Source organism: Mus caroli, unplaced genomic scaffold (assembly GCF_978045245.1).
Source record: "Mus caroli unplaced genomic scaffold, Mus_caroli_1 scaffold_3, whole genome shotgun sequence".
NCBI classification, from domain to species: Eukaryota; Metazoa; Chordata; class Mammalia; order Rodentia; family Muridae; genus Mus; species Mus caroli.
Window position 1 is genome coordinate 78,864,332 of NW_028227258.1, and position 14,496 is coordinate 78,878,827.

The 14,496-nt window shown below is 41.6% G+C and overlaps 1 protein-coding gene across 1 annotated transcript in view; it reads right to left on the reverse strand.

Moving 5' to 3' along the window:
• Dchs2 (dachsous cadherin-related 2) overlaps positions 1 to 14,496 on the reverse strand; it is a 238,144-nt gene that overhangs the window by 113,082 nt on the left and 110,566 nt on the right. Inside the window, exon 2 of the mRNA XM_029475593.2 lies at positions 7,809 to 8,000. Coding sequence (XP_029331453.1) covers positions 7,809 to 8,000 — 192 coding nt within the window. The remainder of the gene's footprint in view (positions 1 to 7,808; positions 8,001 to 14,496) is intronic.

A 14,496-nucleotide genomic window follows, 5' to 3' on the forward strand; every position in this document is an offset into this window, starting at 1 on the left:
GGAAAACATCTGTTCTTGCTTCCCGACACCATTTTCCATTTCTATCTGGCACATTTTGAGACTTTCAGATCTGACAAAAGTCCTTGGAAAGTCACAGCAGTGTAGGGGAGGGGGACAGTTCACTCACTTGTGCCCCTCCCTCCAGGCTCCTTTTCTTCTCTGTACTGCCTTTCTCAGCTATGGAGGAAAGCATCAAGAAGAATGAGAAAGGAAGGACAGCTAAGAAGGCTTGGGAAGAGAAATGGGCTATGCAGCCACTCGGAATACATGTGGAGAGGGCAGCCAGAGAAAGGCATTGTGACTGATAACTTAATCATGAATCCAGAAACAGTTCTCACTGCTGTCCCATGTATATCATCCTCTGGGGATTAAAGGGGACTGAGAAATCTCTGGTTAGATATAATGTGATTTTTCCGTATTTGGAGTTGAATGAAGCGCCAGACTTCTACCAGTTGCTATTTAGAACGGGAGAAACAAAATAGCTGGTTAGGACCATAATAAAAGTCCTAGGCATTCAGCAACCTGTCTGTGTGCTGATCCATCACCAGGAAAACCAGATAACCTACAGGAGTCCTGAGAGAGGCATGGAGATGGGACTGCAGACCTGCAAACAGACTGTAAGCCTGTAAGCATGTAGGAAATATACTTGACAGCTGGCATAGAGTCTCCTGGGACTCCCGGTGGCCTGGCTTCTTGGTTTTGTTTTCCCTGTTTCCTCTCCTAATATATTTCTCCTCAAGCTTGAGCAGCTCCTTAAGTTAAAAGAAGGACAGAGAAAGCAGGTAAGCAAAAACAAAAACAAAAAATAATGAAAAGAGAAGATAAAACAAGAAGAAAACAACACAGCACCAGAAAACCCTCTATAACAAAAGTCTTGATTCATTGAGGAGCCTAATAATGAAATCCTGTAAAAAACAATCAAGTGTTGGCTGAACAACAGAGGGCTTAAGCTTATTGTCAAAGAACAAGGCATCTCTGGAGGCAAAGTATGAGTTGTCAGTGTCTCATGTGTATAAACTCATTGAGCACCTGTTGAATACTTCAGATGGGGCATTTCCTCCTATCATAAGCAACTATGAATGCTTTTGATGTATTTCACACATATTACTCCTCATTAGGTTGTTGCAATCGCACTTTTTCTGGTTTCCATGTCTTTCCTCCTAGTTTAATAAGAAACTAAGGTACAGAGATAGATGTCCAGGGACCAGATCAGAGTACAGAAGACTATAGATCCATGAACATGAAGTTCATATATCAGTCTCCCATGACTTTCTCTGTCTTGGAGTGAAATTATAATTAGATGGCTGCAGTCATGCTAAGGTGTGGGCCTGCATTGGCTCTTCCTGAATCACAGAACTCTCTTTGAGGGGAGCATATTGGGAAATCAGCATCCCACGGACAGAGCCGGAGGAAAGCTAATCTAAGCTGTCATTTCACGTCCCAAGACTATAACAGCCTGTTGTCCAGCTCATAGAGACAAGTCATAATACCAATCAGAAGAGACTGAGGCATAACCACTCAGGAGAGTGTCTTAAATTCCTGGCAATTAGAAACTGTATTGTCTTAAGCTTCAAAGTTGAGGGATAACTGTTTTACTCAGCAGCGTATACCTACTACCCTAATCTCTTTATTAGCATTTCTCAATTTGATCTCCAACTTTCACAAATAAGTCATGAATTACTTTAATACATTTTGATTATTTCATCTCCAAGGTTATGGTAAGAAACACCTGAGCAATCTACCTGAATGCCAATCCCTTTGTGTTACAATGGAGAAAGTACAAGCCCATTTAAAAAGGTCCAAGCTTAAAACCATCTGCTATCAGAGGCCCAGAAGGTTACTGGAGCCAATCAACACATACAGAAAATTTTCTCTCATTATTTCTACATTGACAATTGTCTATTTTCTTTTCTCTTTGCCCTTGAATCCCTGTACTGTTAAATAGTAGAATATTGCTATCTGTCCTTCACAGCTCTTAGCTCTACTGAGCTGCGGGTTAGTGCTTAGTGAGCTGAGGCAGAGCATTCCAGCCTAGATCCCATGCACAGAGGTGAGAAGTGAGTACCTGTCTTACTAAAGAAAGCTCAGTAGGCTGGATATCACCAAAGCCAAGCAAGGCAACATTCAAAGAACGTCTTCAGATTAACTGTGAATAAAATAGAAACTAATAGATTTAGAACCCAAGATATGGTACACATATAATTGTTCTGATAAAATCAGCTTTGTGAGAGAGGTAGGAAGGAGAAAATGAAGGAGAAATAGCTAGTTCAAATTTATTTGCTATGGAATACAGAGAAAGGAAAATGGTTTTCTAAGAGGGTATAAGTAACTAAAAGGAGCTTGGTTCCAAGTAGGGGAGGTTACCATTATTTCATGTTTGTTGTGGGAGTCATCCAAGAGAAATTGAGAAATTCAGCTACCCAGGAAGAAAGGCCCCTACAGGGGTCTGCTCTTCTAGAGCAGGCTGAGTGTGTGGACCCTGAGGTTCAAAGAGATATGCCTCTGATGCAAATAGTGTGATTCTTTAACCCCGAAACTGATAACCAGGTAAGGGAGGAGACTGGATGGCTGGAAGTAGAGAAGGTTCCTCTCAAATACCACTGTTGTTGTTTTTTAAAACCCAGGGGGAAAAAACAGAGTTCAAACAGAGCTGGGGTTTACCAAAGAGTTTCAGGGAAGGGAATTTGCACTGGAGTGACTAATGATCTGTAAGACTTCAGTGATCTTACCGGGGAGGAATTCCTGTCTGCATTGGGACCACTGAGCTAAGTGACAAGGGAGATAAAAATGCTTATCAGAGGGTAATGTGGTTGGAATCAAGATTTCAGAGAAAGTGATGATCCTTGCACATGAGAAATCAAAGAAGGTGGAGGCTAGTGTTGGGTGGCTCTGCTGAACTCTCAGAAGCCTGCTCAGGAACATTGGTTGATGGAATTCAGATGCTGAAAGGCCTTCAAATGTTTAAGGCTTAGTCCCCAGGGTGGTGCTATTTGGAGATGCTGTGGATCGTTAGATTATGGGCTTGTGAATGTCCATAGGTAACTGGAGATGTGTTTTTTAAGGGTATTGTAGGATACTGGCTTACTTCTCTTTGATTTCTCTAACATGAGGTAATGTTCCACTATGTACCTCTGCCATGAGGTTTTTTTTTTATCTTTCATAAGTCCAAAGAATAGAGACCCTCTAGCAGACTGAAACTTTCTAACTGTGAGCCACAATACATTTTTTATTTTTAAAAGCTAATCATCTTTAATGTTTTGTTGCAGTGATGCAGCTGATTAACAAAGTAGTGGACATGAACAATATGCGGTATGAGTGGAGCCAAGTGCAAAAGTGTCAAGTGATTGGGAGTTTAAAGCAGCATGGAACAAACAGGGCTCTCTGCACTACAGTCTTTTTTTATTGGATATTTTATGTACTCACATTTCAAATGGTATTCCCTTTCCCAGTTTCACCTCTGGACCCTGCTTCATATCCCCTCCCCACTGCTTCTATGAGGATGATTCCCCTCCCACACACCCACTCCCACCTCACTGCCCTGGCATTCACAGGACCAAGGGCTTCTCCTCCTATTGATGCCAGACAATATCTTCCTCTGCTACATATGTGGCTAGAGCCATGGATCCCTCCATGTTCACTCTTTGGTTGGTGGTTTAGTCCCTGGGAGCTCTAGGAGCTCTGGGAGCTCTGGATGGTTGATATTGTTGTTCTTCCTATGGGGTTCCAAACCCCTTCAGCTCCTTTAGTCCTTTCTCTAACTCCTCCACTAGGGACCCTGTGCTCAGTCCAATAGTTGGCTGCAAGCATCCACCACTGTATTTGTCAGGCTGTGGCAGAGCCTCTCAGGAGACAGCTATAACAGGCTTCTGTCAGCAATCCTGGGATGGATCCCCAGGTGGGGCAGTCTCTGGAAGGCCTTTCCTTCAGTCTCTGCTCCACACTTTGTCCCCATACTTCCTTTAGACATGAACCCTTCTGGGTTAATAATTTGGAGATGAGTGGGTGGCCCCACCACAAACACACACACACACACACACCATACAAACATACATACATACATACATACATACATACATACATACATACAAATAGATCTTAAAATGACAAATAATTAAGCACATTTAAATAACAGAATAATGTAGGCCAGTAGAACATAAACAAATGCCCCTTTTATTCAGAAAGCTTGTGTTTCGGATTCTACCTGCATTATATACACCATGGATCCCAACTAGCAGCCAGCTCTTATCATGAAGACACAAGGTGGTGAGAAGCTAAACCAATTTGCTCTCTAGAGTGTTTGTCTGTCAGAATCCTTCTTTAAGCCTCAAAGGGGGAGATGGAGTAGGAATCTTTTTATTTTCCAGACATATATTTCAGCTACAGAATTCAGGATGTAGCAAAAGTGCGGAGAGAATGATAAACACATGCCAGAAACTGAGGGTTTTGTCTGTGAACGTGAAATCAGAGAACGAAATACAAAGCTTAGACAGAAGGATGGGATAATTAAATTGTGGCGCTAAATCATAGACAATAACTTGAATGCCAATCCAATTAAGTGGTTCCATTATATAATTTCATAGCATCCTCTGTGTGTGAGATAAATAGCAGGCATCGCTGCAGCAGAAATGGAATGTTTCAGATGTGGTGTCAGTGGGGAAGGAGAAGCGACTGGGCTAAGACTATCTATTGACAGTCATCACAGAGATGAATGGAGCAGGAGCAGAGATGCACAGGACATGTAGGGTGCTTCCTAAGAAAGATTATTCTATCGATAGATAAAAGCCTCTTAGGAACCACCTGCAAGTGCATTCGTGGCAATTTTCTACCAAGGACACGCGAGTCATTTATTACAAAATGAAAGAATCCAAGGGAAAACTACAAACTGTCAGAATGATTCTAAATATCTGAAGGGCACGTGCCGAGGCTGTGTAGTGTTTAAACAAACTCATTATGGCTGGGATTTCCACAACATTTTGAACCTAAGATACTTTATCTGACTTAATTATCCTGTGAATGCAGTCTAGATTATTTTTAAGGGCTACCTATCTAGCCACTGACAATTTTTTTTTTTTACCTCCATTGTTACCAACCTTTTTGATGACCCAGTTCGGAGCAATTTATGCTGCTAATCAGCACTGTGCTGAGTGTTTGTGGAAGATGTAGCATTCACCCTGTGGAAACTCAGAGCTTATCTATCACAGGACTTCTTAAACATCATGCAGTAACATAGGACATGGGCTAACCTGACAATCGCACTTGTGTATATCTGCTCACACACATGTGTATATTTATATATGTGCATATTATATGTATGTATACATCATGCAAACACTCACATACTGCACCAATAATGCCAAGGGATGGGATGATCTAAGGCTTTCCTTGATATTCAGATAAGTGGAGAAGAAACAGTTCCTTGTCTGAAGCCAGGAATAGGCTTGGAAATGCCAGTAATAGCCAGGGGCCCTGGGAGCTTTTCCCTGAGGCCCTGATGTGTGTAGAAGGTACACAGTTCCTCTTCTAAAGGGGGAATGTGCTTGGTAGGGCTGGAAAAGGCCTGTGGCTGCTCCACGGAGTAGCTGCTCAGACCCTGAAAACCCACCTTTTCCCATCAGTCCCGAGGCTGCTCTGTGCTAGGTCTCTGATGCCCTTGAGATATCTTTATTTCCTGTGCTACACTCCTTGATTAGTTTCACACCAGCTTCTCCCATTGTGTGATAGCTTCCAATGATGACATCCTATCTTGGAAATCATATAGTAGATCTTGTACTTCTTCATAAGCTTGCTGACATGAGCCATCAGCTTGTACAAGATCTTCTGATCTCAAACAGTCCTATCTTCTCAATATTCTTATCTCCTATCACTCCCACTTTGGACCTTATCACTGAAAAAGGACAGGCTAGACCAAGTGAACCAATGTTGCTTGTTGTCTATACACACTTAAGCATGCATGAGAAAATTTGTGGGCAGTTTCATCCCTAAGTTGGGTCGAGATCAGGAAGCTGTTAGAAGCCTAATAGCTTTGATGAGCTACTTCCAACCATGAGAAGATAAAAGGACTTAGAAGGCAGGAACTTGGTCCCATGCTTTTGCAAAGATGAAATGTATCCTGAGACCATGGATTGGTCCTTTTAGGGGATGAGTCATTAAATGGCAGACACTAGTTTAACATCTACAAAAGCTCAACATCTACAAAATCAGAAAAGATATCTGGAATAAAGTTGAACTCTGTGATCGAGCTGGGACGCATGGTGTGCTCTAGGCTATGCTGATGTTCAAGGGAATGGATACCCAGGGACCTTTGATGGGATGCATGCATTTCTCATTGAATACATTTCTATCTCGACACAGATGTTTGGTCACCAGAGCCTAGGAAGGAGTCAAATTAAACTTGAAGGTCAGAGTGGCCACCAGATGGGCACCTGGGAGACATAAGAAACTATTTTCTGGCCATTTCCATGACAGAACAACATGTATACTTTGAGCCAGAATACACTCATACGGAGCAAGCTATTTACACAGGGGAATGGGCTCATGTCTAGCCTGGGCTGATAATGTCTATCACTGTGTTTAAGCTCCATCAATACCTATGGAAGCCACTGGAAGCAAATATTCAGACTACCACCATGTTTCCAGATGTAGTTTCTCCTCTGTGAAAGAAAGCAGCAATTAGTAGGTAAAGACAGATTACCACTTAAGTCTCATTCTGTCACCCAGTATTCTGGCGGCGCTGGCTCTGAGCCATGGGCTACAAATCTTGTATGGAAAGGAAAGGACCTAGAGGGTGTCGTCTGTAGTACCCCATACCGAATGAATAATGAATGTGGGACAGCCCAAATCCCCTAAGTCAGAGAAGAAAAGACAGAAGTTAGGCAAGAGGGAAAACAAGAGAAAGAGAAAGAAGTGACCAACGTTGACAGGTAGCAAGCAAGATGGTTAGGGGATAGCACCCTGAAGTCCACTCACTCCTGGAGGGGGCCAACATGATGGTCACATGACCACCTTTAAACATGTGCTCAAGAAAAGGGATGGTGAAGACAGCTCTGAGCAGCAAGAGCCAGGAAAACTGACTTGAGATGGTAGTAAAGTAAAGTACAAGAGAACAAGGGAGGGAGGAGGGGAAAGAGAGATTGTCTTCCCCTATCCGTTTGAATTACTTCTCAGGGTAATAAATGGTTGACGTAATAACATTAGTGCTGAAGTGGCTCATATAGTAAATGCAAAAGGAATAATAGACTTCAGGAAAAGCCATTCTGCTGACACGATTGGAAATACACAACACTCAAACCTGCAACCACTCACAGGGTCCTGTGCTGAATGCCAATGCATAGGGAAGAGTGAAGATAAAAGAGCAAATTAAAACAATGCAAAGAGTGCAATCAACCACATTCGGCATGTGGAAAATATACGGGACAAGTGACCTGATGTTTAAAATGCCATAGGAAGGGTAAGGCCAGGGTGGGAATGGAGCGGGGATTATATAAATCAAATTAATGTGTGGTTTCCCTTGAAAGTGAATCCAAACATACCAATTATTAGAAGATATAATTAAACCATCCCCAACCTTTAGCACAGTGTGGATATTAGACACCATCAAAGACTGGGCCACCATGTATGGTAGCTATGCTTTATTTAAAGTCATTATCCATTAGAAATATTTATTGATGATAAAATAGCACTTGGTATTAGAGGGGAGTGGTGGGGAGGTGAAACGTGGTGAGCTAACATCAGCAGACATGGCCATGCTTCTACCTGCTCACTGCAGCTCTCTTTTGAGGGTGTTGGGTAGTTTGTGCTCAAAGACTTACCCCATCCTTAGCTTTTACCAGCAGATCAAAGGTGCCAGGATCCCTTTCCCTGTCTATGTCTTGGGACACACAGATGCGGCCATCCTGCGGGTCGATCTGGAATGCTGGAGGTGCTTCATAGCTTTGGAATCCATCATAAAGAGAATACTCAACTAAGCCGTAGAGTCCTGCATCTGCATCCGAGGCTTTTACCTGTAAGACAGGAGAGAGGTTAGTGAAAATGTTCACGTGCCACCAGTATGCTAGCTAAGCATGAATCATGATGCTTTGCACAGCCAAGTGGATCCCAAGGTTGCTCAGAAAGCAGAGCTTGGGATTAACTCTCTCCTATCCTGCTTTCCTGACAAGTCTTGGGCCTTCCTCCTTCTCCGTTGGAGATCTCTCCTTTTCACCTTCTTGGCCCACTCTAATTAAAAGGTCAAAGTCTCAGGGTCCAGACCCACACACTCTTACTTCCTTTCACTATATCTAAATGATCTTGTCTACACGCAAGGATCTATAAACACTCGTATGGCTACAAAAACCTACAAGATATCTGCTGTTTCCCTCAGTGTATCAACCCAGTTTGGGAGCAACAACACAAACACAAACAAACAAACAAACAAACAAGCCAGGCAGTAAGTGATGTAATTTCTAGAAAACCAATGCCCATTTAAAATCCAACTTAGGGTTGGTAGGCCAGGTTTCCACCTGGAAGGGATGTGCCAGTCAGAGCCCTGCATAGCTATACTGCTAGCTATAAGCTATATACCTCTTATCGAGGGTGTGCACAAGGATGAATGCCAGCCACCTTTTCTCATTGAAGCAGGTGCATGGACCTACACCTGTGGCTTTTCCGGGGAAGTATGCTTGTTCTTATTCCATGCATGATATTTTTGTTGGCAGTCTTGTGGTCAGCCCAACTAGAACTATGAAAACATTTATTTTAACCAGCTATATTACACATACCATAGGCCCTCTTCACCCAGATGATGAAGGCCAAACCCTACAGAGAATGCCTGAAACCACACAGGGACAAATGTTAAGCTCTTTCCTACATGTGCATGACTGTGATCATGCAGTACAATAAGGAATTAACAATAATAACCAATAACCAAGTCGAGAAGATGTACTGTGGTCAAGGAGATGATTTATTGCCTTTGGTAGGAGGAAAACAATCAAGATTCCATTACAAAAACTAAGAATAACCATTAAAATTTTGTATTTATTTCTAGAATTTTCCATTAACATTTACAGACCAGCTGACCAGAGGTAAGTAAAATTACAGAAAAGGGAACTACAGATAACGCGAGAGAGGCTTCTGGTAATGAGACACACAACAGATTACATAAAAGGCCAAACTCCTAAGCCTGCAGGCTCATGATTAATTCCTTTGGTTTCTTTTTAACCCAGTTTAGCAGCAGTAAGCATCTAAACAGCACTTATCATAGAAGAGGCATTTTTCATCAGTGTCAGTATTCATTTGATCCCTTGATTGCCACACTTCCCAAATGATACTTCTCACACTCATACCCTAACAGGTTCAACAACCAATTCTCCATCAGCCTACCCTTTACAACATACCATCTTGAGTGGATAAATGACATGTGGCATTGTGGGGTGATTGAGTAGCATACTTCAGTGTTTTTCACGGGATCCATCTGGCATCCTACTTAAAACTCAGGGAACAGGCCCATGACAATAGGCTACCTGGCCCCCTTGCCAATGATACCCAGGTACAAGTTACACTTCTTTCTTCTTTCTTTCTTTCTTTCTTTCTTTCTTTCTTTCTTTCTTTCTTTCTTTCTTTCTTTCTTTCTTTCTTTCTTTCCTTCTTTCTTTCTTTCTTTCTTTCTTTGTTTCTTTCTTTCTTCCTGTTTTTCTTTCTTCCTGTCTTTCTTTCTTCCTGTCTTTCTTTCTTCCTGTCTTTCTTTCTTTGTTTCTTTCTTTCTTTCTTTCTTTCTTTCTTTCTGTCTGTCTGTCTGTCTGTCTGTCTGTCTGTCTGTCTGTCTTTCTGTCTTTCCTTTTTCAGTCTTTCTGTCTTCCTCCCTCCCTCTCTCCCTCCCTCCCTTCCTTCCTTCTTTCTTTTACATCTATCTTCACATCATCTGTCTCTTAGTTTCTGGCAAAATCATTCATCTTCTACAACCAGAAGAAAAAACATTTATAAGTTACTATTTTCATTAGCTGGATGGATCCAGAAAACCCACAAAGTTCCCCGCTACAAAGGATTCACATCCAAACCATTCGGTCTGTTCCATGCTGGCGGCTTTTAATAACTGAGTAACCTCTGGTTCCCAAAGACAGAAAATACATCCTCTAAGGCCATGTGGTCTTCTCAACTGTGTTAGAAGACAAATGCAACAAATGGAATTCTAAAATCCATTCTCAGCCTTTAATAGCATGTATGACCAAGTATTTTGGCTCATACGAAAACATGTTCCCTGTTTCTACTTTATGGCTTTTTCTCATGGGGACTTCTGGCAGAGAAAAATTTAAGGGATCCAAAGTCAGAAAGAGTACAGGACTCAGTTGGTGTTAATGGTTCAGAATCTGAGCTCAGAACCATAAAATGAGAATGTGCACCTCTCTGCTCTCCACTATCCCCCTAGAAATACTTCCCTGTTGTTCTAGCAACATAGCCAGCCAACCTCCCGTTAATGGATCTTGGTTGCCTAGAATTGCCGGAGATTCTTTATGGGGTTTGCAGTGCCCAGTACTCATTGACTGATGGGGGGGGGGGGGATAGAGAATTTGAAAAACAGAAATAAAACAATCCAGAGGCCGAGCAGAACACTTGGAAGACATGGGAGGACGGCATCTCTAGATTCCCCCTGGAGCTGATTCCAGCTCACCCAAGCTCCTCCTCGACCCTCTGTGCCTTTCAAACTCAAAGCTGATGGGTTTACTTTAAATTCACTCTAACTCATAACTATTCTCATTGAATTTGATTTTCCACAGATGTAGTAGAGACATTAAGGAACTTTCAAATTATGAGCATCCTTTTCCTGTGATTAGCTTCCTGGGAGCTAGCGAATTCTTATCAGCCTCTTCATATTAATGTCGCAAAAAGATTCCTCCCTAAAGAACATGTCCTCCAAACAACTTGAGAACATGGCCCTTGTGGAGTTTGGCTGAAAAGTGTCTTGAAAGCAGAAACTTCCCATAAGCCCAAACACTCATTCATACATGCTACTGAAGGCTGACACAACTTTTATCATTCACTTCATCCTCATCTTCCAATCCAGCCAACTTGGATGCAAATATCACGTGGTTTTAGAGGATGCGTCTGTTGTCTTTGGAGGTCTGGGGTTTTTGAGATCCTTAGCAGCTGTGAGAAATGGATCCTTCTGCATGCTTCATTCTAAGAAAGCCCCTTTCTACGTGAAAAGATCTCTTCCTCAACATGACTGGTCAGCCTCATAATGAATCACATTTCTAGCCATTCATATTAGCAAAATATGGAGAGTGGCATTCTTGTTGGTATTAATGCTCTTTACCTGCTCATTTAAATGGGTGATTTTTTTTATTTTTTTATTTTTATTTTTTTAGAAAAACCCCAGAGTCCCTAACTAAGGGATGAGGGTTCGGGAAAACCTTTAGATAACAACTTTAGGTGAAATGTAAAACTAAATAATTCACCTTATTTTTTTTCCTTTACAACCTACAAAATTGCTCCCATGGGCATATAGCAGGGTTTTTGGGGGTTTTGTTTTGTTTTGTTTGTTTGTTTGTTTGTTTGTTTGTTTGAAAAAAAAGATCTGACATCACACATGAATCCACAGAACTTCAAACAGGAAACAAACAAAAAGCTATCTACTGAACCCACATCTAAGCCAAGACAGTAATCCCCCAGCAGAAGTTGGATCCAATATTGAGGACCACAGTGACGCAAGTATGTCACTCTCTGAACACAGTTTTGGCAGGTTCACTAACAGTGACTGCTGTCTTGCCAAGTCTTTAAAAGCAATGTTATTGCTTTCCTCCCTTATGTTCTGAGGCATCCATCCTCCACAGCTAATCATTTCACCTCATTGAAACGCATCCCTTACAGTCTGGCACGCTCTCTCTTCCCTGACATGTCTCGGTTGCCCTGCGGGTTCTGTGGTCTTTTCAGGCCTTTGGATGCTGAAGCAAATGCTTACATATTCAAACTACTTCTCTTTTCCGTCCACGCTGACTACTTAGAAAGCTGATCCCAAAAAGATACGTTAGTGTCCTCATCCTATTGGACCCTGTAAAATTACCTTATAGGATCAAAGAACCGTCACCTTGGATGGCAAAATGGGTTGATTTAAAGATTTTGGGAAGTGAGTTTTATCCTTGGCAGTGAACCTTAAATTCAGTGACAAGTGCCCTGTGAGAGGCAGACACAGACCTCAGACCGAAGAAGGGGTGGTGGCATGATGCCAGAGGCAGAGGCTGGGGTCATGTGACTACAAACAGGAGAACAGCAACTGCACCAGACAGTGGAGACAAAGAAAGGACTCTTCCTACACCCCTTGGAGGAGCAAGGCCATGTCAGAACTGTGGTTTGTTACCACTGAAAATGTGAGAGATCATTATTTTTGTTGTTTCAAGCCATCAAAATGATGGTGACGTGAAACAGCAAGTTCCGGAAACTGACCCACTTCCGGAAACTGACCCACTTCCGGCAGTCGGTCCACTCCTGGAAGCTGACTCACTCCCGATTCACTTTCCAGAATCACTGCTCCTCAAGACACTGAGGCACAGATTCGGATTTGTTTGTCGATAGGACGGTCTCTTCCCTGCAGGATTTAAGCCCAGTGGCATGAGTGGCATTCACCTCACTGCTTGCTGCGTCTTTGGGCACCACAACACTGGTGCCCTGTTCACACAGAGAGGAGCCATCAATGCAACTTGCATGAAAGAATGAATCAAATGCTGTGTATAAGATTGCAAGCCTGGTGTCAACCACATGGGTTAGTGGATAAAAGACCTTGCTAGCAAGCATGAACAACTGAGTTTGAGCCCCAGAACCACGTGGTTGAAGGAAGGAGAGAACAACCTTGTCATGACCTCCCCCAATCCCCCTCCCCGCGCGCGTGCGCGCGCACACACACACACAGTGTAAAGCAAACAAAACACTAAAAACACCCAAGCACAAAGCAAAGTATGGATGAGGCAGAAGGAGTGTGTGTTTCAGGCCAGGCTGAGTTTACTTTGCACAAAGCCAGATTTTTGTCTCAAACATGAGCTTAATTAAATAAAGTAAGATGCAAATATTCTGAAGAATAATTTTCTTTACTGTTCTACTTGACCTATGGGAGAATACATATGAATAAAATATTTCATAACATTTATCAACTCTCAACGAAGAACAATATTTTAATATTAATTTAATTTATAATTATGTGTATTATGTGTGTGTTTGTCTCTGTTTAGGTTTGGGCACATGGATGCAATGCTCACAGAAGCCAAAAGAAGGAGCAGAAAATCCTAGAGCTGGATTTTAGTTGGTTGTTTAGTTGGAGGTTTCGCTTCCTGATGTGGATGCTGGGAATTGAACATGGATCTGTAAGAGTATTACATGACTCTTAACCACTGAGACATCTCTCCAGCTACAAAGTTTTCATCCCCAAAACGATCTATTAACCAACATAGATATCTCAGACTAAAACCCATCACAATGTTCTAATTAAAATCAGACAGGTGTAAGACAAAGAAAAATCTCAAGGCATGTGGAAAAGACTGGAAACAGAAAAGATTTCTACATGACTTTTAAAATGTATTGTCAAATATGTTGATTGGGTAAATTGAATAGACTTCTGTTATAGGCAAGAAATTATTCTGACAAGTTTTATTGCTTAAAATGTACAGTAAAATCAAGAAACTACTAATTCTCCTGGATATTATCTGTCCTGTGTCACACTTCCCAAACAAATGGGTCAGGAGGGCGACTTGTCCTGTGCCTTGCTGCAAAACACTGGTAACAACACGGTCTATAAAAAGAACTGGCAGACAGATCAATGAGCCCAAAGAGCAAGGTCTGTGACAGATCCTGGTAAGACTACATTTTTTTGTACAATTACAAAGGAAACCACCAAGGAATTTGGGGTTATCCACATAATTGCTAGAAAAATTGGCAAAGCACATGGAGGGAAAATAAATCAAGTTTGATATTCTCCTCATGCTGAAACAAATTCTATACAGATGTTAAGTGCAAATGGTGAGATCATTTAACGTGTACATATATTTATTTGGCTGAGCCTTATAGTGGAGAGAAATTTGAAAGGTAAAGGGGATTTCACAAATAAACAAAACAACAGACAAAAATCACAAAGGAAAAAGGTCAAAACAATGATTATGCATATAGTAGTCTAGTGTGATATGCCTATAAAAAGTTTAAAGATAAATTACATATGATATCTGTAACAAACCACACACACACACGTGCATGCACACATACAAACATTACTAATTATTGTTCTTAGTCTAGAAACAGGTCTTTAAAAAGGAAAAAAAAATATAGATTTCCCAATGTGAGGGAGAGAAAGCATACACCAAGGACGTGAACAAACAAGTCACAGAAAGATAAATATTAGGAGAGTCAATTTCACTAACAATCAAATTAACGTAAAAGGAAACATTTTGTGCTGAAAATTGGCTACCATTAGAATAATAAGCAGTAGAAAAGATGTATCAAATAGGCAGTAATTTCCATAGACTACAAGGAGAATAATCTCTT